Source organism: Danio rerio, chromosome 3, assembly GCF_049306965.1.
Source record: "Danio rerio strain Tuebingen ecotype United States chromosome 3, GRCz12tu, whole genome shotgun sequence".
Lineage (NCBI taxonomy): Eukaryota > Metazoa > Chordata > Actinopteri > Cypriniformes > Danionidae > Danio > Danio rerio.
Genome location: NC_133178.1, coordinates 3,795,954 through 3,821,178, shown reverse-complemented (window position 1 = coordinate 3,821,178; position 25,225 = coordinate 3,795,954). Strand labels below are relative to the sequence as shown.

Genomic DNA, 25,225 nt, shown 5'->3' with positions numbered 1-25,225 from the left:
AAAGTTTTTTAAAAAGATAATTTAGACAAGAAGGATTTGAATATATATATATATATATATATATATATATATATATATATATATATATATATATATATATATATATATATATATATATATATATTTATATATATAGTTGAACTCAGAATTATTAGCTCCCCTTTGATTTTTTTTGATTTTTTAAATATTTCCTAAATAATGTTTAACAGAGCAAGGACATTTTTATTATTATTATTATTATTATTTACTGTCATCATGGCAAAGAGAAAATACATCAGTTATTAGAGATGACTTCTTAAAACTATAATGATTAGAAATGTGTTGAAAAATTCTCTTCATTAAACAGAAATTGGGGGGACAAAATAAACAGGGGGGGAAATAATTCAGGGGAGCTAATAATTCTTACTTCAACATAGCAACCAAAGTAATCCACACATTCAATGAAAACAGAACTAATTAATTTAGATGTTAAGTTGAAATAACACATTAAAAAATGAATGACACATGGACAAATTATTTAACACGTATAGCTGTATTTGAAACATTAGATGTATATTATAGAACAGTGCTCTAATAAATCTTTAGTGATTTGATTAGACAAGGTTTCCAGAAGAGACACCAAAAGAGATGAAGCAGAGGAACTGAACTGCATCTTCCCATGAGAGGATCATCTCTAACATACAGTAGTTGACACATTTACTTTAAAAGCAGGGAATAAAGAAATTAGTGTATTGATTTGAATTGTTAATGGTGAGGTTGAAGCTCTAAATGTAAAGAGGCCTCAGCACCATTTTACAAACTATACATCCCTCAAGTCAGAAAAACAGGAAGAGGCCACTATGATATGTGGCTTTCTTTTGCATGCAAAGTTGGTATAGAAACAAAATGTTTTTCTGCTTATATATCCTATGTACCCACAACAGGTATGTACTGTATGCAAGTTTTTTTTTTTTTTCAAGTTGCAGCATTAGCAAGAAAAGGGTTGAACTAGACGCATGTCCAAAAAAGGCATTCATGCTAACTAAGAAACTGTGTCCAGAAGAGTATATATAGCAAATTGTCAGAGTAATTTCTGTCTTAATAATATTTTATCTGAGCCTGAACACTTTAGTCTTATCCAGCCCTAAGAAGCAGAACCTGCCTGTAGCTGTACAGACACCACAGACATCACCCAGGGTTGCTGAATAGCTGACGACACTGTCAAGTAAAAGGTGAGAACTAATTATTTTCATGTCAATTAAAGCTTAATGCATTGTGGAGATGTTAAAGGCAAAATTATTCACCTTATTAAATTTTTTTAAAAATATTTTTATATCCATGTGTGGTTTTACAGAGAGAATAATTTTTAATGCATAGATTTTTTAAAACAAAATTACTTTTAATAACTAAATTCTTCTGCTACAATTATATAATATTACACTAGATATTTTGCAAGATTCTAGTGTTCAGCTATTGTGTGATTTAAAGGCTTAACTAGGTTAATTGGTTATATGCACAGCTAGTGGTTTTTTCCCTAAATGTCTTAAATGTCTGGTAGAAGCTTAATGTGATTATTTTCAATTTCAAAAGGTTTCTTTCTTTCCTTCTTTCAGGAGGTTTCTCTCCTGCTTTTCAAGGTTGCATTTATTTAATCAAAAATACAGTACAAATAGTAAAATTGTGAAATGTTATTGCACTATAAAATAACAGTTTAACAGTAGTTTATCATTATATTTATTTGTTTATTTCAGTGATTTTAAAGATAAATTTTCAGCTTCATTACTCCAGTCTTCAGTCACGTGATCCTTCCGAAATCACTAATATTAATTATTATTGTTGCTATTATTATTATTATTATTATTATTAATATTATTGTTAATGGTAATAGTAATAAAAGTTCAAGTTCAAGTTGGCTTAATTGTTATTTCAACAATATACAGTGCAGTATACAGTGAAACGAAACAATGTTCCTCCAGGACCAAAGTGCTACATCAAACAACATAAATTGACAACATGACACAGGACTGGGCACTACTATAAAATATCTATAGAATAAAATGAAATAAGATAATATAAAAAATAAATAAGCAAATGAAATAACTATGGATAAGAGTGCAAAGTGCGGTTTGTACAACATTTAGTGCAAATAGGACAGGACAGGAAACAGTAATGCTGAAAAGCAATAATGACTGGAGTAATAATTTAATTTGAAACTACATACAATGAGAAAGTGATTATTTACAATTTTAATAAATATTTAACAATTTAATAATTTTTTCATTTAATAAATGCCGTTCTGATGAACAGAATCATTAAAAAAAACATTTAAAAAAATGAATAAAAATGACCCCAAACTTTTGACCAGCAGTGTATGTATATAAATAAACAAATAAATAATAATTTAATTGAAAATAAAGTAGAAAACATAATAGAGAGTGTTAAAAAAGGAATATTTAAATGATTGTTGAGAGACTAAAGAACAGAAGTAATATAAATCAACAAAAGAACAATAATAAATGTTATGACTATTACCAGTTTTACCAAACACATTACACAGAACAAAAACATTTTTTTGTCATATATTTACAATTAATGAGTGAGTTTTAATTTTATTTTTACTGTATTTTGATCAAATAAATGACAGCTTTGAGTCCCTGAAAACTGCTACAGGTACTTATTAAATACTGTGAAATACAGTGTTTCCATATGCAGTAGGTAAAGCAGGTAAATTGCATTATTTTCAAAATGATATTCAGGCTTTCAGCACACCCTAAAAAATGCTTGGGTTGTCATACAGTTCATCCGGAAAGTATTAATAGCGCTTCACTTTTTCCACCTTTTTTATGTTACAGCCTTATTCCAAAATGGATTAAATTCATTGATTTCCTCAACATCCTACACAACTGGGTGCTCTGGTTTCCCCCACAGTCCAAAGACATGTGGTACAGGTGAATTGGATAGGCTTAATTGTCTGTGGTGTGTGTGTGTGTGTGAATGTGTGTGAGGATGTTTCCCAGAGATGGGTTGCCGCTGGAAGGGCATCAGCTGTGTAAAAAACTTGCTAGATAGGTTGGCGGTTCATTCCGCTGTGGCAACCCCGGATTAATAAAGAGACTAAGAAAATGAATGAATGAATATTTGACACTATAGCGCATGTGTTTGGACTGTGGGGGAAACCGGAGCACCCGGAGGAAACCCACACTAACACGGGGAGAACATGCAAACTCCACACAGAAATGCCAACTGACACAGCCGGAACTCTAACCAGCGACCTTCTTGCTGTGAGGCTACAGTGCTAACCATGAGCCACTGAGTGTTATTTATCTTTGACCTGATGTTCATATTTGACCCAACTTGGGTTATGACAGACTTTATAAATTGTATTATTGAAACTAAAGTCATACAGCGAGTGTTATAGATAATATTATTCTCCAGCCTAAAATTACTTTTAAGCCAGAAGGTTCTTTCATAACCCATATAATATGTGTGTGTTTGTAGGAGAGCAAAAGCTGGTGTAAAATCAGCACAGCAGACGTGTGTGTTCATCTGACCTTCAGTCTGTTCATGTGAGTCCATCTTTACTTCACTTCTCAACCAATCAAGGAATAAAGGAGAATTTTGACAATGTTGTTTTTTTCTGTCCTTGTGCACGTTGTTTTAGTCTGGCCGGAGGAGAAGATCCTTGAAGAAATTGAAGAAGTGAAATTATTAAGCTCCTACAAGAGCTCTTTCTGTTCCTGTAATTTGTGTCCAGATTTCCTCAAGATGGCATCAGCTAAGTGCAGTCATGGTGGATCTACAAGTTCTTCATCCATCGGCATCAAGATCCCACTCTCAGAGCTGTTTGGTAGGGAAGCCACCTCTAAACAAACTGGAACAGTCCCATCAGATTATAAATTAATTAATGGATGCCCTTCAAGAAGAGAAATAAGGAGAAAAAAATCGTACGTCATGTCATACAATAGAAACACCAAGAATGCTGAATGGGTGTATGAGATATTAAACAACGACACTTTAGCCATGAAGCAAAAAATTAGACGTGAATTAAGTGTCCATAGTAAAGTCGCAGGCTACACTCGAGGTCATCTTGCTGCGGCGGCCAATCACGGTTGGTGTCAGGAAGCCTATGATGAGACTTTTTTGTTCAGCAACATTTCACCACAGTGTGCGGAGTTAAATAAACGCATGATGAACGCTTTAGAGGAATTGTGTCGTAAAAACGTAAAAGACAAGATCCGTAACATCCACGTGTACACTGGACCAATAATAACAGCAAAATCTGATTTCCAAATATGCAGTGCCTTAGAGAAAGTAGTGCCTGATTCTTTCTTTAAGGTGATTATTAAAGAAAACCGTGATGGCACAGTGTCAAAGCCGATCGGCTATCTGATTACCAATGATGAAACTACATTAAAGGAGGATGCTATAGATAAACTAAAATATATGATGCCAATAGCTAATTTTGTGGAAAAAAAGTACAAGAAATCAGTCAGGGATATCGAGAGGATCTCTGGGCTGAAGTTCTGTGAAACGGGCGTTCAGATGGTCAATGAGGAGATGAGGAGTGTGACGTGGACAGGAGAAGATGTAATAGGGGAATCATGCAGAGCTTACATAAAAGTCAGAGTAGGAAAACAGTTACAGAGAGGATCCTGCTGAGCCTGAAGAAGAGCTTAAGATCTTCCCTCATTGGGTTTGTGTGAATGATCAGATCATCTGTAGCTGAACAGAGAAGATGAGTATCCGAGTGAATCTGCCTTGAATTCACCAGTGGCTAATAATAGAGACGAAATATGTGATTAAAAACTAATTAACATTTATTTCATATACAAGATTAACAGTAATAATTTGGGCACCGAATGTTTCGCATATATCCAGACTACATTCAATATGTGTGCTATAATAAAAGGAAGTTTAAACAGTCGTTTGCATTCATTCACATTTACTATCTACTTTATATCCTTTTACCTTTATTCATTTACATTTATTCCTGTTTATTAATGTACATTTATTTTTAATGTTTATTTACTTACACACATTCATTTACATTTATTTGTTTATTTAGATTTATTAATGATTATTCACTTATGCTTATTCAATTACATTTATTTATTTTTGTTTTATCTTTTATTTTTCTCTGTAACAAAGGAAAGATTTAATGCAATGTAGAGAACAGTGATCATGCCATGAAATGTTATATCCTCTGTTCTGCTCTCTGCCTGATTTATGGAATATATTCTCGGACAAAACTGAAATATTGTTCTCTGACATTATTCCTGTTCATCTTTGTGAATCAGCTTTCACAGTCTAAACAGTGCTGTGGAAACAAAGATGACTTGACTAAATAAACTCTTGTGCTTCTTTGTTTTGGGGGAGAATGTCTTTAAATTGAGATCCTGTGATTAAAGCTCATTTACATGTTTTATGTAGATCAGATACACAAAGGAAAAAACTACCACATACTTCTGTATACAAAACATTTACTACATTATTCTGAATTACATACATGTGTGTGTGTGTGTGTGTGTGTGTGTGTGTGTGTGTGTGTGTGTGTGTATTTATATATATATATATATATATATATATATATATATATATATATATATATATATATATATATATATATATATATATTCATTCATTTATTCATTCATCTTTTTCGGCTTAGTCCGTTTATTAATCTGGGGTCGCCACAGCGGAATGAACCGCCAACTTATCCAGTACATTTTTACGCAGCGGATGCCCTTCCAGCCACAATCCGTCGTGCCCAACTGAGTCTGGTTCTCTCAAGGTTTTTTTTCTTCACTCCTATCAGGTGAAGTTTTTTTTCCCTCTCCGCTGTTGCCACTGGCTCGCATGGTTCAGGATTGGTAGAGCTACGCATCGATGAATTTGCTCTTCAGTGTTTGAACTCTCAGTAATGATTAAATCACACTGAACTGAGCTAAACTGAACTGAACTTAAACACTAAAAACTGAACCACACTGTTCCAGTTACTATGACCATTTATGTGAAGCTGCTTTGACACAATCTACATTGTAAAAGCGCTATACAAATAAAGCTGAATTGAATTGAATTGAACCCATCTCTGGGAAACAACGGTACACATTCATTCACACACACACACACTATGGACAATTAAGCCTATCCAATTCACTTGTACCACATGTCTTTGGACTGTGGGGGAAACCAGAGCACCTGCAGGAAACCCACGCGAACGCAAAGGAAACGCTACACAGAAACACAAACTGACCCAGCCAAGGCTCGAACCAGCGACCTTCTTGCTGAGGCGACAGCACTACCTACTGCACCACTGCGTCGCCTATCTATCTATCTATCTATCTATCTATCTATCTATCTATCTATCTATCTATCTATCTATCTATCTATATATATATATATATATATATATATATATATATATATATATGGGGAGAGATTTATGCTGTTCAAAAATCCTTTGCATGATCTTTAAAAAAAACCACTTACTGCTTGTTTTTGTTATTATTTTTGCATTAACAGCAACAGGATGACTAGTATTGTCTGTTTTACACCATACATGACTCTGATCTTCTGGTTGAAGTGAGGAAAAGTCAAAGACAATGTTAGTTTTTCTTTTATCTAGAATAAACATTTCTCAGTAAAACAGTTTAATTATGCTGTTTTCACTTCAGATCATAATGGAAAATACATTTGGGCTGATTACGTTGTCAATGTTTTCCACATTATATATTGATTTGAGACACTGTTTACTTGTATAATTCCCTTTAAAAAATTCTTGATCCAATTGAACATTTTCTCCAAGTCAGATGTCAAATGTCATTTATTTCATTACGCACAGCCACTTCATATCATAGGCCTTTACCTAGTGAAAAATAATAATGCCATTACCGCCCCCTTGTTTACGTCTACTTCCTTCATCGTATTACTTCCTTTTTTAAATTCACCTTGGCAAATATTCATAACACACACACACACACACACACACATATATATATATATATATATATATATATATATATATATATATATATATATATATATATATATATATATATATATATACATACATACATGCAACAGTTCTGTCTGGATCTCAAATCTTTAAGTAATATCAGCATGCGTAAAGCCTCTTTACTCTTTGTGTATTACTTCGCCCACATACAGCCAGCAACAAGCAGACACTACTGCTGTTACACAACAAAATATACTTTTGAGACTTTTTTAGTGTGTTGTTTTTTAGAATGTAGTTGTTTAGATTGCAAATATGCAGTTAATTTGTAAGAATAGTGCCTATTTAAAAATGTTTACATTTTCTGAGAACTTGTCGGCAACGGTTGACGTTTTATTTCCGCAAGATGGCGACAGAACCGCATAATAAGCCCTTACGCTTAGAAAATATAACAATCTGATGTCTAACTATAGCAGATCAAATCAATATTAAACTGGTAAGCAATACCTGCCAACACTTCCATTTTTCATGGGAGTATCCCGTATTTCAGAGCAGTCTCCCACAAACATCCCGTTTTTATTTCTTCCTAAAAAACTCCTGTAATTTCACCCCACCCTCTCTTTGGTACAGTCTGTAAACTAAACACCCCCGGGTTTCCAACTCTGGTACAGTACCCGATCGAATCGGCCGCCCAAAACCTGCTGCATCCTGTTCTCAACCTCACCCCCGAACACCCTCTCCCCCCCGGTCTCCTGAGTTTTCAGAGACATGTTTGCAGGTTAGATGATCTCTCTCTTTTGTATGTTGTAGTGTTGTGTTTATACAGATTTGTGCGAATATCAGGAATGTGTGTTGTGTTGGCAAATTTAAATAAGCAAAGTCTGCATGTGTTTAGAGTTTTTCCTTATCACAAACACAACAGCATGCTGGTAACGTTAGTGGATTTGTTGTTTTTTCAAGGTTAATTATTGTGAAATCCCGATTGCAACAGAGAAGTACTGTAGACTGTAACACTGTAAGAAGATATCTCTGTAAATGGACTCACACACACACACACACACATATATATATATATATATATATATATATATATATATATATATATATATATATATATATATATATATATATATATATATATTTCCCAAATGATGTTTAACAGAGTAAGGAAATTTTCACAGTATTTCCGATGATATTTTTTTCTTCTCATCAAAACTATTAGCCCCTTTAAGCTTTTTTTTTTCTTTTTCTCGATAGTCTACAATACAAACCATCATTATACAATAACTTGCCTAATTACCCTAACCTGCCTAGTTACCCTAATTAACCTAGTTAAGCCTTTAAATGTCACTTTAAGCTATATAAAAGTGTCTTGAAGAATATCAAGTCAAATATTATGTGCTGTCATCATGGCAAAGATAAAATAAATCAGTTATTAGAAATGAGTTATTAAAACTATTATGATTATAAATGTGTTGACATTTTTTTTCATTTTTATTATTAATTCATTTATTTATTTAGTAAATTATGAAAATTGTACTATCTTTAGCTATATTAAATTGAAAGATCAGAAATATTAGCTGTTAGATGTCCATGTCGTTTACAGTGCGTATGCACTTTCCTTCATTCTCTTTCTCTTTGCCTGCACTGCTGATTCAGTTGGCACTAGAACTAGCAAAAACTGAGCAAAATTCAGTCAGATATCGCACAAAAAGAGCAAAACAAATTTTAACTTGTGTATAACTTCCAAATGACCATGGAATAAGCAGTATAATCAACAGCTTGCTGTGCATTATTTGATTTTAAATGCACTCTGCTTCGCGTCAGGGGTTAATTGCCTCCACATCTTGCATTTAAAATCCTTTAACACATGTTAATCTGTGGATTATCTCTTACATATCCTAATATAGGATAACTTTAATATAGTAGCTACTGTTTACATACTGTTTACATTTTTCTTTGAGTAAAATGAAGGCCAGTGATTGAGAAATCAAGCAGGTTGACACATCAGAATTTATAAAAAGCTTTGAGAAAGAGCTGAATCTGAGCTGATGAGAGTTTCTCAGTCTGTTTCTCAATCAGACTTAAATAAAATATCTGATCACTGTTGCAATGTTGTAAATGTAAACTCAGAGAGCAATGCTGTCAGACAAGGAAGACGTTTGTTTTGGTTTGCATGAGAAGATGAAGCTGCAGCTCTTCTGAGGTTTTTTATCTGGTTTTGCTGTTGGTGTTCTCGGAACAGGAGATGGTTGTTTGTGCTCTGTACATTTATAGAGCTTATAGAACGGAAAAGTGAGGTTTAGTTCAAGAGGAAACCGACAATGCAGGCAAAGTTTAGTTTTTTTCTTTTTAAATTCAAAGAGATCAGAATAACAGCAGACCTATTTTAACGCATCCCACCAGTGCTGATAAACAGACACATCGCACTTCTACGAGTGTGATATTGTGTTTATACCACAGTTCAACTGCATAATCATGTATATAAAAAAGAAAATCAAACATGGACAGTCTAAAACCCTATTGTATGAGGAACACTCAGGTTACGGAAGTAACCCTCTTTTTCCTAAAATCAAATCCACTTATAGCATTGGAGTTCCTCACCCAAAGAGGAACTACTTTCTTCCGCCATTCATTCACATCTGAAGCTGACGTCAAAACAGCAGAAACCGTTACTGCTTCACCAACGTCACTTCAGAGTTAGTGTTTGAATGATTCTCTAGCGTAATGTCTAAAGTGATGACAAAACAGGTAACTTTGCTCACAGTTTCAGATTATAAGGCTGAGCGGCATGAATCACTCTACAGACATGAGTGCTGTTACTGGCAGAATATCGAACAGCTATCAGCCAATCAGATTCAAGAACGAGACAGAATTGTTGTATGTGCACTATTGCAAAGCATTTGATTTGCAGTTCAAATCCAATCCTGCCTCCAATCTTCAGTGCTAAATTCACCCTCATGCTCCATCATAACATCACAACTCACAAGACAACTTCTCACCTCGACGATAAATCTCGCAAGATCTCGTCATACAAGATCTTGTCACATCCCTATTATATATATATATATATATATATATATATATATATATATATATATATATATATATATATATATATATATATATATATATATTAGGGATGCACGATATATCGGCAGCCATATCGTTATCGGCCGATAAATGCTATTTTTAAGATTATCGTTATCGATCCGATGTCTAAATTAGGCCGATATCTTTAAGCCGATAAATTACGTAATTGTACAGACCTGCGTGCCGCGCACGCGTGGGGGGAACTTGTTCAGACTTGCCCAGTGCACTATAATGGATCTCTCCCACACTGTTTATTCCTTCAAAGTCTGTCATTTCTTCATGTGGTATTGCTGTTCGTTAATAAGTCAGTAAGTAACCACGTTCCTTATCATTGTAGATGTGTTTGATTAAGTTTCATTGTGTATTTTGCTTTAAATCGCCTCAGGAAAAATATTACATGTGTGAACCTTTCCTGCTCTGTCTCTTTGTTGTGTAAAGATAGCAGAGGATCTTAACTTATTACTCCAGGGCCGAATAATATTAGTTTCATGGTGAATTGCCTTCTTTTTTAGTTGCAGTAGGTGAATGAACAAGGATGCATGTAACTTGGTCCAAAATATTTATTATTTTCCGTGTGGTAAAACAAATGTCACCTAAAAAAGTCTCATTGCCCAAAATCCGCTCCTCCTAGTCTCCCTCTCCGCTACACACACACACACCCCAAACTGCAGCTGGACCCGCACATTTTACAACACGTGTAAACATAGCGGTTGTTTGTAATCTGATTATTTGTTATTATCAACGCGTTGCTTGTCATGTGTTGTTGATGTAAGATGTATTCAGTTTGATCGGAATATTCATATTGATTAAGATGAGCGCGCGAGCTGTCACCGCACACACACACACACACACACACTGTAGCACGGGGGAGAGGTGAATCCAGTCATAGAGGCTCTCGACCAGCCTGTGTTTGCCATAAAGTCAGCTCAATGCAGGTTTTGTATGAAAATCTGACTCTGATGGCAACTCTGCCTCTTCAGTTAAGTGAAACTCTCAGCGGTTTATCATGAACTTTTCATCGATCATTTTCCCCGCAATTGACAGCAAGAACGAGTGCAGAATCGCTGTCTGATTGACAAGCAGCAGCTACATAATCAAAAGAATCTAAAACGCCAAATAGGATGAATCTGTGCCGCATTTTCTAAACTTACTATATATATTTAGCTGTTGGCTTGTACGGTGGCTCTGAACTGTCAAAACACATCTAAAAAGGCTTTTTCGGACATGACGTATTTGTACATGTGTACATCACTGTAACACGTTTTATTCAAGAACATTTGAGCTGGTTTCAGTCCTTAGCTCTTTCATTTTCATCTTATTTAAATATATTTTACTTGCTTGTTGATTAAATCCCATTTTGTTATTTAACCTTATTAATTTTATGCAACAGTCAAGTTGCATGTTAATTTGCTATGAAGAAAAGGAAGTTATGTATTTTTTGCATTGCTGATTTATGTGAAATCGTGAATATAAGTCTATAATCACCATGCAATTTTGAAGTTAAAGCTTTTTTGCTTTGAGAATAGACTATTCAGTTCATAAGAGCAGTTTAATCGTTTATGAAGTTTGCTGTATAAAAATATATCATGTTGAAATATTTATAAATATCGGCCTATACATATCGGCTATCGGCCTCCAAGTCTGAAGAATTATCGGTTATCGGTATCGGCCAAAAAATCCATATCGGTGCATCCCTAATATCACACACACACACACACACACACATATATATATATATATATATATATATATATATATATATATATATATATATATATATATATATATATATATATWWTTATATATTAATCTTTAGTTAGTCATCAAACACAGGATGAGTATGCAGGCATGGGTCAGAGGCAGGCGTCTAGTATCAGAGTCGGTAAGCAGGCCAGAGTTCAAAGGCAGGATCAAAGTCGGGATTCAGGCTGAAGTACAAGGCAGGTGGCAGGCTGGACTGGGTCAGTAAAGGAAGCAGGATCACAACGGGAAAGCAGGCAAGGATGAGAACGCTCAGTAGTGTTAGCCGGGGCAGAACAAGACTTCGCAATGAAGCAGCGTGTGTGTGTGTGCTGCTTATATGTGTGTGGAGGGTGATTGCTGGATGCCTGTCAGGTGTGTCTGCAATCAGTGTAAGTGGAAGACTTAATGTCAATAGTCCGGTGATGATAACCTCTGCTGGCCAGCGAGGGGAATGACTGGGACCGAGTCGGTGACACTGTGAAAATTTCATTGCTCTGTTAAACATCATTTGGTTAATATTTAAAAAAGAAGAAAAAAATCAAAGGGGGGCAAAAAATTCGAGACACTGCTCGCTGCAGAGCCATTTGAGCAGGGCTGAGCTCCAGCGAGGGGGAGCATGAGCTCTCGCTCCTCCTCCTATAAGCTGTTTTAATGAGTACACCAACCCCACCCCTAACCCTACCCCCAGTGACATCACTCGTAGAAGAAGTGCAAGAAAGGAGGAGCGATAGCTCAAGTTCCCCCTCGCTGGAGCTCAGCTCTGCCCAAATGGCTCTGCAGTGAGCACCACTTGAAAAAATCCGACTTCAACTATATATATATATATATATATATATATATATATATATATATATATATATATATATATATATATATATATATATATATATATATATATATAATTCAGACCTGTTTGTGTTTTTTTCTTTTTTGATGAACATGTAAGAAGATATTTTTGAAAAGCATAAAATGCTCCAAAATAACTTTGTTCTTGGTCTCTTGTATTCAACAACAACAACAACCTATAACCACTTTGAAACAAGCAAAGGAGTAAATAGTGGGAGCCCCTTTAACTATCTCTTTAAGCTAACTGACAATTGTTTCCTGATCCCATTGAATAGTAGCGAAAAGTAGACAGATAGCATATACTTTAACTGGCATTAGCTGTATGCTATCTTTCATAACCACGAGTGTCTGATCTGCACCATAGATCTGCATGCGCTTTTCACAGAGATAATTTAAACGCTATACTGAATGTTTGTTTATTCACAGTCTGACTGACTAACCAATGCATATTGATCTTAATATTGAGTAATTACGTAAAACATTATATTTTAGATTTTGCATAGCTTAGACAGGCCTCATGTGAACATCATGATGTGAAACTGCTTGTTTATGATTTAAAAGAAAGACATGTCATAATACAGTCAGTTCTGTACAATGAGGTGAGAAATGAATGTACGTTTGTTAAGTTTTTAATCATCCCTGAATAAATGTCATATTTTTAATAGATACTTTGTTCAAGTGATTAATTGGTGCTGAGGAAATTAAACATCTGTGGCGTGTGATGGAACAAATCTGGATGTTCAGTTTATGCTGCTGTAGACCAACATTAAAATAATTTTAAATATAACATGTACAGTATGAATACTACATTTTAAACCTAGCACAGGCTGTTTCTGTATCTGAATCTTTGTGCCAGTGTGATCTCTGTGTGTGTGTCTGTGATTCATTGATTGAAACACTGCGTTATTTGAGATGTAATTGTTTATATTGTGATTTTTCTCAAGTAAAAAAGTGGATTTATTGCGGTCGTATCAGCAGCACACACACAATTATCAAAATTTTGAGTGAATGTAAAGGCATTGAATTATATTTTCACTCCCACTTTTGTCTGAAGACTCGACTGGAAAAACCAAAGCCCTGGGACGTCCGCCTACCAGATTTTGTGAGCCATGATATATATATTATATTTCAACACATTTCTAATCATAATAGTGTTAATAACTCATTTCTAATAACTGATTTATTTTTTCTTTGTCATGATGACATTAAATAATATTAGACTAGATATTCTTCAAGACACTTCTATACAGCTTAAAGTGACATTTAAAGGCTTAACTAGGTTAATTAGGTTAACTAGGCAGGTTAGGGTAATTAGGCAAGTTATTGTATAATGATGGTTTGTTCTGTAGACTATTGACAAAATATATAGCTTAAAGGGGCTAAGACATACTGTGAAAATTTCCTGAGGTAGTTAAAAATCATTTGGAAAATATTTAAAAAAGAAAAAAAAATCAAAGGGGGGCTAATAATTCTGACTTCAACTGTAGATAGATAGATAGATAGATAGATAGATAGATAGATAGATAGATAGATAGATAGATAGATAGATAGATAGATAGATAGATAGATAGATAGATAGATAGATAGATAAGAGAGTGTTTTCAGAGAGTGCAGAAAGACTTGCAGTAGATCACCTGTTTAATGGCCTAAATCTTGATGCAAAAGGCTAAATGTAAAATCTAACACTGTAGACATTATCGCCAAAGTTAAAACTGAATCTGATGCTAATGACAAAGAACAGTACTGAGCAGGAGGTCACTGCAAGATTCCTGTAATGCACCACTCATTTATGACTCACCTGTTTTTTTCACACACACAAAAAAATGTAAATTAGCGCATAACGAGACTTAGCATTTAACATGACACAAACCAAAACCTTTAAAGAGTGGTAGAAGTGAAACTTTTCTTCCTTTCCCTTGTTACGTTCTTCTCTTGAGATGCATAATATGTTTCTATTACTGATGACCGCTTTGCAGCTTTGAATGGAATGATTTATTATAATCTTATGTTTATGTTTGTAGCAGAAATATTATTGATTAAATTGACATGCATATAAAAACAATAGTACAAAATAAATATTTCTTGCTGCAATGCTTCATTTTTGTTTGATGCAAGCCATAAACTTATTTTTTACAAAGTAACAGTAGGAATTTTTTTTTAGCAGATAACTCTGATTCAAGCACATTCAGGGCAGAATGATAATGAGAAATGTCATTCATTGTTAGTATTATTGTCATCATCAATATTTTATAGTTATTTACATTCATTTTGGAATTATTACGCAAATATCAGGTCATCACAGCATTAGTTTGTTGTTTCTGGTTTTTGTTAGTGCTGATTGACGTTGTTTTCAAATACAATAAATCTGTTCATATACAATTTGCAGTGGTACTCATTCATTGTTGGCGGGAGCTTCTAAATTTTTTAAGGTTAGGAGTACCGGTGCTACCAAGTAAAAAGGTTAATTTTGAGCCCTGGCTATGTTACTTGGTGCCATAAAAAATATTTAGTTTGTTTGTAATCAGTGGCGGTTCAAGCTTAAATGGTACCCTGAGCGAATCACCCCATACACCCCCTCCCCCAACATCACCCCCCAATTTTGTTTTAACCAGACTTTGGGTAAAATATGGACAAAACCAGAATTGAGATTATTAAAAACATTTATATTGATTATAAATAAAATTATTATTAATATTATACAATTATTATTCTAAATAAATAACAGAAAACAATCCTAAATGTAACTGGAGAACAACATAAAGACAAAACTGGAGTGATATGCAAAGACCTCGAGAATTGTTTTTCATGGATATTAATTTGACTTTTATAGAATACAAAAAATATATACTGCATGTTTTATAGAATTTTCTGTTTGTCTTAGAGCCAACTCAAGGCTGGGAATTAATGTTATTAAGTCTTACTACTCTAACTCTATCCCTCCTTTCTGCTTCATAGCCATGATTAGTCAAAATAAGATCATCATCTTATAAGCTTTAGTGTCATAAAAGTAACAGAAAAAGCCTTTAACGTTACTCCGATTTCACAGCCATGAGTGGTGTATATTTTATCGGTGTGCATGTAAACAAGAGCAGGAACAGTGTGTGAGGCGCATGGAATGGTGTGCATGCATCCGCTTGTTTTTTTCACCAGCGTTGTTTGGGTTGCACATAGAGAATAACAAACTTGTGCATACAAAAGAGGCCAATGCAAATGTACCCTAACATCCTTATTCTGGGATAACCACTCTAAATTAATACATTTACATAAAGTAAATTGTATTTCTAAAAGGATACTGGAGCACAGATGATTTTTACTGAGGCATGATTTATACTGGGGATGGTGGGTGGGGGATTTTGCACCATCTCTCGGTGCCGTCCACAGCAGCTGCTCTTATGTGCTGAAACACTTAACAATTTTCTTTACTTAAGATCATTGAATAATATGCAACATCCTTAAATGAAGGGGAATCATCTATTAAGTGTTATATAGCCTAGGGAAAAATAATATGTTTTAGGTCTCTGCATTTGGGCTGAATGTTTGAAGACGTCTATCAAAACGAGGATATTGTGAAATCTGTGTGCTTTTTATTCAATTATACGTGATGTCATTTTTAGACAATTTAAATATAAAGATAATAATAATTATATATGGTGGCGACTATTTGCTAAAAGGAAAATATAGAGTTGTCTAAGCAATATGTGCTTTTTTACAGAGAAAGAGCTACTTTTAATAGGGCATGTGCCATAAATGTTCTTTAAGCAGAGCCATGAGGTCGGAGAATATGGGTAAAGCAGGACGGCTAACATTGTAAATACAAATTAATTATATTAAGATGTCGCTAACATTTAACACCAGGTGGAAAATAACTGTTTATAGAATGTTTATTATTCTTAATATCCTTATTAAATACCCATGAGTCACTTGTGACTTTATATCTCATTTTATATATTTTATACTTTATTTCAATTTTTAAACAAAAAAATATTTCCTATCTATTAAAAAAAATGTATGTCTAATCTGATGTGTTCACCAGATGCTGGATTCGAACCGGGTTCATGATCGATCGCCTTATAGCTTGTTGTCATGCGCTTTACGAGCTAGGCCACTCACTCTGCTGTCAGTTGGGCTCTTTGGTTTTGTTGTCTCTGTTGATCAAATGGTGATGGCAAGAAGCACTTAACTACCTATTTCCAGCGAGGTGCACTATTTGCACTTAGCCTAAATAGGCACTCCAAAATTGGCATTTTAAACAGTTAAACGATATAGTATAACACACAAAGCTCCCTAAAGAATGTCATTTTTCACACCGCTTACAGGTAGTTCACACGCTCTGGCTGCTACAGTAAATCAGTTCAGTATGCCCACTATTTTACATAGCCATGTATTTCTTGTGTTAAACCATGTTTTACTGCAGTTTACTGCGGAAATGTGCAAAATAAACAAATGAATGTTTGTAATAATTTTTCAAAAATATGATAAACCAAATGGTTGATTTGGTACTTTATGGTAAACATAAGAGAGCAAAACTAATGAGAAATGAGAGTGAATGTAAAGGTTAACGTGTGTTTGCTGAGAAATATTCACTTTTGATCATTCAATAAATACGACAAAGCTTGTTATTTATTCATGAGTAAAGTGAGAGAATTTCTGAAGTATATATATATATATATATATATATATATATATATATATATATATATTCAACAGTTTTAGGATATTTTTGGAGTAAATATGAATTCTTAGAATTAATGTGTAAAAATCACAATTTTCAGAGATGATTACGTCTTAAATGGCAAATGCTGGTGTTCGAGCATCAGTACAATTGTAAGGGATTGATGATTGTTTGTTTGTTTTTTTGCAGTTATTTGATTGATGTCAGCAGTTTCTATGCTACAAGAACGCACATCCATCAGGTCCTTTTACCAGAAAATGTTTTTTTGTGAATTGTGGGGACCTTACATAGGTTACAATTGTTTTTATACTGTACAAACTATTTTCTATTGCCCTAACCCCAATCCTATCGCAATAACCCGACTCTTACAGGTACAGTATTACTTTCTGAAAAACAAGATCATTGATTGAATGTCATATATAATGTTCCCATATTTTTCAATGTTTTATATTGTTTGAAGAATGACTGTTTTTAATAATGGCTTGCACACAGCATTGATTTTGGTTTTATCGTAAAAAAAAAAACAAAAAAACAAGAACACATGTAACACTGTAAATTACTGTGTTAAATGAGAATCTGAAATATTTTATTGCATACTTCAATAAATAAAGGTGATTTAGTATTTAAAAAATGTTTCATTGTTTACCATAAACTGACATATCTACCATTTGGTAAAGACTGATATTTTAGAAATTATGGGATGCATTGAGTGTGTTAACTAGCGACATTAGGAGTTAAGAAATGCCATCCAAACATGTTTCTATTGCTTTTTTCTTGGTGGGGCAGTTAAAGGGTTAAGTTGAATACTAGTATAAGAAAAACAAGATGATGGTACTGATATGGCAAGCAAAGGTAATCTCCCTTCTTACCCACAACAGGTATGTATGCATGTTTTTCTTTTTTCTTTTCCTCAAGTTACAGCATCAGCAAGAAAAGGGCTGAACTAGACGTTTGTGTTCGTATGTACAGGGTTTGTAGAAGAGTATATATAGCGAATTGTCAGAATAATTTCTGTCTGAGCCTGAACACTTTACTCTTATCCAATCTTAAGAAGCAGAACCTGCCTGTAGCTGTACAGACACCACAGACATCACCCAGGGTTGCTGAATAGCTGACGACACTCTCAAGTAAAAGGTGAGAACTAATTATTTTCATGTCAACCAGAGCTTTATTAAAAGCAAGATTATTCACCCTCCTATTATTTTTTTATTCTTTTTCAAATACTTCACTAAGTGCTGTTTAACAGAGAGAAGATTTTTCAATACATTTTAACCATAATAGTATTAATAACTAATTACTTGCCATGATGCAGTACATCATACATTAAAATATAATTTAGCTTAAAGTGCAGTTTAAGGTTTGTGCAAGTTTAAGGCTTGGTAAGACAACAGTAGTTTGTTCAAAAAAAAATAAAATAAAAACAATCACCTAATGGGGCAAATAATATTGAACTTAGCAGTTTTTACTTTCATTTTTTAAGATTTTCTTTAGAAGAAAAATATAATAGGGGAGAGCGGGGCACAAAGTAACTCTTTTTGGTTTTGGCCAAATAATGAACAAAGTAATGGGGTTAGACAAACCATTTGTTTTTTAACAACACACAAGCCTCTCCTACAAATGAGCACTGAATGTATGAACATCAGAACTGTTGTTTCTGTGCAGTATTGCCAAAAGTGCCAGGAGTAAAAATGTTACTTTTTATCCTACCTGCGGGGCAAGTTGCAACAGACAGAGGGTTAGTTGTAACACATGCTTAAAAGGCAGATTTCACAAAGTTAATTTAACTCCAGTTTACTTAAAATAGTAGCTATAGTCCCTCAGTACTTAACTCATTTTATTTTTTATTCTACGTAGCACAACATGTTTATTTATTTATCTGATGGATAAACACATTTGGATTTATTTGGATTATTATCCATTATTATACAATGCATTTAGTAGGTCTATTAGCTTTGAAACAAAAGAAAATTGAAAAGGAAAGAGAGAGCAAAACTGGCCAGAAACATTATTACAGACCATTTGATAGAACATACAGTTGTGTATTGTATTTTCTTACATTTTCAATTATAATATATATTTTCATTATCTGTTTAATGTTCAAATAAGTTATTTTGTGTATAATATTTGTGTTTGTATGTATCAAAACTGTTGTTTTTATGAATTTTATTATTATTATTATTATTATTATTATGTAAGCCGTTTGCATTTGGAGAACATATATTTTTTTATGTGTGAAATATAAAGGATTTTATAGATACTTGTATTGAACAGTTTATTCGGCGCCCAATGTGCGCGGGCGCCGAGCGCGTTCACATGAGAGTATTTACCAGGCTGTTTGTGTGTCCAATCCGCCTGTGGAAGCGAGTTCAAGCCAAACAGTGAGAACAGCGCATACTAGGGTCATTGTATGCGATGGTCACAGAATTTTATGTAACACCTGGACCTCGCAATTCACAAATTAAGCACTGGTTACATCTTTTGGCCTAGAAGATGGTAAACACAACAATATAAGATTTTACATGCATACTTTAAAATAAAAAAAATATATAGACTATAATAAAAAAATACTTTTATGCTGCAAAAATGGTTTCTCCTGTGTTTCTCATCCAAATTTTGCCGAACTTTTTCAATAATTGGCAGAAAGACGTCTGCCAACAATGTGGTGAAAACCTTGGATGCTATGGTTAACCCTTTCCTCCGGGTGCTTCGGTTTCCCGAAGTCCAAACAACTAAATTGTCTGTAGTGTATGTGTGTGAATGAGTGTCTATGGATGTTTTCCAGTGATGGGTTGCAGCTGGAAGGGCATCCGCTGCGTAAAACATATGCTGGATAAGTTGCTGGTTCATTCTGCTGTAGTGACCCCTGATTAATAAAGGGACTAAGCCGAAAAGAAAATGAATGAATGAATTATTATATATGATTATTAACTGCATTGTATTTTAATTAAATAAATGAAGCTTGTGATGCGCAAATGATCAATTTGATCAACAAATTATCCCAAACTCTTGAGCTTTGCTTCAGATTTAATGATTTTAAAAATGTTTTGATTTCCCATATAAGATCTGACAATAGTGTAAATCCAGTAATCAAGAAATTCAGTAAAATACAGCGTTTTTAGGGGCTGTTGTAATCAGGTAAAGCACACTGGTGTCACAATAATATTCATTCTTTCAGCATTTCATTATATACATGTAGACAGAGAGATAAAGTGTGTGTGATAAATACTGTTTTAAACTCTTTATAAAACATGAACATATTTAAGTACTGAATGTGCTTTGCTTTATTAAATAGTGAATGTGTTTTTGTGTGTGTGTTTGTAGGAGAGCAAAATCTGGTGTAAAATCAGAACAGCAGACGTGTGTGTTCATCTGACCTTCAGTCTGTTCATGTGAGTCAATCTTTACCTCACTTCTCAATCAGTTACCATCCTGAATGAAGGAGACATTTGACATTAGGTTTGTTTTTTCCATCTGTCTGCACATTTGTTTTAGTCTGGTCAGAAGAGAAGATCCTTGAAGACCTCTGAGAAGTGAAACTAAATCACACAAGAGCTCTTCCTGTTCCTCAAATTTGTGTCCAGATTTCATCAAGATGGCAGCAGACTTACCTGAGGACTCTTTAGAGGACATGGCTGAGTGTTTGTTATCGTTTAAGAATACGTTTCAGTGGTTTGATGGCATTAAAGAGGAGATAGAAAAAAAATGTCATATTAAAACAGAGCATTGTTGGACATATAATGACATTAGACGAGCTTGGGAAGAAACACCGAAAATTGAAATAAATTACATAAGATACCAATGGGCGTATGTAATAACATTCCAGGAGATGAAAATGTTTGATGATGATAAACATGATTCAACAGAGTCTGATCTTACTGAATGTGAACAGGAAGAGCAGCCATGTAGCAGTGTGACAAAAAAGGATTCATCTGATAGACCGGCACAAAAAGTATCTCAGCGCATTATTGCACGCAAACGTAGTCTAGAAGAAGGTATTTCTGAAAGTAAAAAGGCACAAAACCTAGCTGGTAGTTCTCCAACCATCGGCATTAAAATTCCTCTCTCAGAGCTGTTTGGTAGTGAAGCCACCTCTAAACAAACTAAAACCGCCACATCCAAATATAAATTAATAGATGGATGCCCTTCAAGAAGAGAAATAAGGAAGAAAAAAACATACGTCATGTCATACAATAGAAACACCAAGAATGCTGAATGGGTGTATGAGATATTAAACAAGGGCACTTTAGCCATGAAGGACAAAGTAAAACTTAAATTAAGTGTCCATAGTAAAGTCTCAGACTACACTCAATGTCATCTTGCTGCGGCGGCCAATCACAGGTGGTGTCAGAAAGCCTATTATGACACTTATTTGTTCAGCAACATGTCACCAAAGCGTTCTGAGATTAATAGAGGTGTGATGAAAGCTTTGGAGAAAATGATTTATGATGACATAACAAACAATAACATCCTCAACGTCCACGTCTACACTGGACCAATAATCGATTCAAAATCTGCAACCCAAAAAAGCAAAGGCTCAAAAAAAGCAGTGCCACATTCCTTCTTTAAAGTATCTATTGTGGAGAATAAAAATGGGACAGTATCAGAGCCAAAGTGCTATCTGATTCACAATAGTGATAAGTTTAAGGCTAGAGACTATAAAGGGAGTGAGGACCCTAAGAACCCTGTTTACAAAGTAGGCACTGTGCACCTTAAGAAAATTCAGGAGTGTTTGCAGATTGTGGACATTGAGAAAATTGAGCGCCTCTCTGGGCTTAAATTCAGAAGTACTGATGTTCAGCAGTACACAGATGAGATCAGGAGTGTGACAGGAAAGGACGGAAAAGGAAAATCAGGATATAAAGTCAGAATAACCATCCCAGAAATTAAAGATAATGTTGTGACCAAGCGCAGAAAATTACTGTAAGATCTCGTTGAACCTGAAGAAGAGTTTTCTATTAATCTTCACTCTTTAGGTTTGTATTGATGATCAGATCATCTACAGCTGAACAGAGAAAAAGAGGAATTTGATTGGATCTGCAGTAAATTCACTAGCGGCTAATAATTGAGAAGGATTATCTGATTAATAACTAATTAACATTGATTTCATATAGGTTTAACTGTAATATTTTGATGACAGAATTTTTGTGATATATCTACACCAGGGGTGTCCAAACTCGGTCCTGGAGGGCCGATGTTCTGGAGAGTTTATCTCCAACTTGCTTCAACACACCTACCAGGAAGTTTCTAGTATATCTAGTAAGAGCTTAATTAGCTGGTTCAGGTGTGTTTGATTAGGGTTGGAGCTAAATTCTTCAAGACACCGGCCCTCCAGGAACGAGTTTGAACACCCCCGATCTAGACTAAAGTTAAAGGTGCAGTAGGCAATCTAATTGGTTAGCAAAATATGTTTGAAACACAATTCCTGCCATCCAAAGCAAAATCACACACGCGCACATTAAGGATAACAGAGGCCCACTAGATCTTGTCATTCGTCAGTTAGAAAACTTTATAGTATTTTATAATACTACAATTCCCAACAAAAAAACTGTATTATATCAGCACGCCTCATTTTCAGTTGTGTAGCAGCAAAACTTATATTACATAATGTGCAATATTTCATGCATGCAAGGATTGCTGGTCTCACTCTCTCACACGATTTGTCCTAAAGCCACTACTGTATGCTTAGTGGTTGGCCGGTGACATGCAGGAATTACACTTATGACTAAGTCATACTTGCATGCTATTTCAGAGCAAATATTCTGAGTAGCGGTAAACAATATCAGGAGTGTATCACAGGCTGTCATTGACCAAAAATGACCCAATGTGAATATATAAGCAACTTGAGCTCAATAAAGCAGGCTAGGCGGAATAGCGCTATTCACTGATGTTTTGTTGTTAAACTGAATATAAATTGACATTATCGATACTGTAAAAGGACCTTATGAAACTGAAAATAGTCACATCAGTCTATCGCAGAGAGATTTCAGTGGCTAAACAACACTTCTGTGCATATAACCTATTCATAACAACACAATCTATTTCAGCTTTGAGTGACTAAAATAGTTTTAAAACAGAATACCTGTCTAAGGGAAATCCTTCAGCCATGGTGTCGTCCTTCCTCCAGTGCGCAAAAGTAACCCCAATATTGATTCAGGATTTTAACAAGTTTTGATTTAGCATTTGTTTTCACCAGCAGTTAAACGGCGGATCTGTGAACAGAGGTGCGCAGTTATACAAATCTACATTTGCTGACAGACAGTTTGAGCTACTTATCAGAATTATGGGAATTATCAGCCTGACTGTATTTAACTGGATGAACATGTTTTAGTCTTCTTCCATTATCCAAAATATAAAAATACATATAAACACATTTAGATCATTTACTTTAATCAGTACTATTGGACTGTGAGGAGACTTTAAACCAGCACAACAACACGTTTCTGAAGACAATCACATACTGCACCTTTAGTACGTGTGTGTGTTATAATAAGAATGAAAAAAAGTAGTTTAGACAATCGTATGCATGAATTCATTTACACACTTAATAATTTAGTCGACATTAATTAATTGTACCTTTATTCATTTACATTTATTCACTCACGTTCATTTTATATTTGTTCAAAACGAATCATTTATGTTTATTCATGTTTATTAATTTACGTTTATTAATGTTTAGTCACTTATGCTTATTCATTTACATTTATTCACGTTTTTATTATATATATATATCCAGCTGCAACCCATCACTGGGAAATACCCATACACTTTCATTTACACTCATACACTACGAACAATTTAGCTTCTTTATCAACAAATACCTTTTTTTTCCTCAGTAACAAAGAACAGAATCAATGACATTTAAAGAAAGTTTTAAGAAAGTCATGCCTTGTAATGTGAAATGTGTATATCTATTATATCCTATATCCTCTATTCTGCTCTCTGACTGATTTATTGAATATATTGTCAGACAAAATTGAAATATTGTTCTCTGACTTTTTATTATTGTCCTGTTAATCCTTGTGAATTAGCTTTGACCATCTACAGTGTATAGAGTGCTGTAGAAATAAAGATGACTTGACTAAATAAACTCTTTGTTTTGGGGGAGAATTTCTTTAAATGGAGATCCTGTTATTAAAGCTTATTCAGATGTTTTATTTAGATCAGATACACAGAGAAAAAAAACTACCTCGTACTTCTGTATATATACTTCTTTATATAGAGAGAGATTTGTGCTGTTCAAAATACTCTGCAGGATTTCATAAAAAACACTCACTGTGTGCTTTTATTTTCTCAATCACAGCAACAGACTGAACAATAATGTCTGTTTTACACTATACATAACAGACAATCTAGTGTTCACTGCACTCCTTTACCCTTTGTTTTACATTTGCTATTGTAATATTAAATATTTCCTCTTCCTGGCATTTTTGTAATAATAATAATAATAATATTATTATTATTATTTATTATAACATTGCTTTGGCAATATTGTAAACACAATCATGACATTTTAGCAACAAACTGTTCTGGTTGAAAATACATTTGATTAAATGTAGTGAGGAAAAGCCAAAAACAATGTTAAATTGTTTTTCTTCTTCTAAGTAGAATAAACATCTCTCAGTAAACGGGTTTAATTATGCTGTTCATTAATTCAGATCGTAATAAAAAATTGGCTTATTACATTTACTTGTCATGTCCTGTTTTTTTTTATTGATTTGAGAAGACTGACACCATGTTTGCTTGTTTAATTCTCTTTAAGAAATCCTTGATCCAATTTCTCCAACTCAGACTTAATGTAATTTTTAATTAAATGTAATTTATTTAATTACACAATCTTTCTAGTTCATCCCTGCAGAAAAATCCAGCTTAAACCAGCCTAGGCTGTCTTTTTCAGTAGGGATATCATACGCCTTAGCGGAAAAAATAATAATGGCATTACT

General features: G+C 34.0%; 1 protein-coding gene and 1 non-coding gene across 3 annotated transcripts; both read left to right on the top strand.

Annotated features, from left to right (window-relative positions):
• Window positions 1-525: 525 nt before the first annotated feature.
• Window positions 526-4,901, top strand: LOC101886621 (uncharacterized). The gene is made up of 3 exons (XR_012400716.1): window positions 526-1,211; window positions 3,478-3,545; window positions 3,641-4,901. It is a non-coding gene; the product is annotated as an uncharacterized protein (transcript).
• A 13,208-nt stretch (window positions 4,902-18,109) lies between these two features.
• LOC141381093 (uncharacterized) lies at window positions 18,110-24,373 on the top strand. Of its 2 annotated transcripts, XM_073943922.1 has the most exons (4): window positions 18,110-18,163; window positions 18,337-18,419; window positions 20,607-20,674; window positions 20,778-24,373. In XM_073943922.1, exon 4 carries the CDS (start codon window positions 20,878-20,880, stop codon window positions 22,207-22,209), a length of 1,332 nt encoding a protein of 443 aa, XP_073800023.1. In that variant the 5' UTR covers window positions 18,110-18,163; window positions 18,337-18,419; window positions 20,607-20,674; window positions 20,778-20,877; the 3' UTR covers window positions 22,210-24,373. The 2 variants fall into 2 exon arrangements, with proteins under 2 accessions (XP_073800023.1, XP_073800022.1); XM_073943921.1 differs by lacking the exon at window positions 18,110-18,163 and having other exon boundaries at window positions 18,226-18,419.
• Window positions 24,374-25,225: the final 852 nt, after the last annotated feature.

Bases quoted from the DNA above. Each gene is read 5' to 3' on its own strand.
- LOC141381093 (XM_073943922.1), top strand. From the start codon at position 20,878: ATGGCAGCAGACTTACCTGAGGACTCTTTAGAGGACATGGCTGAGTGT.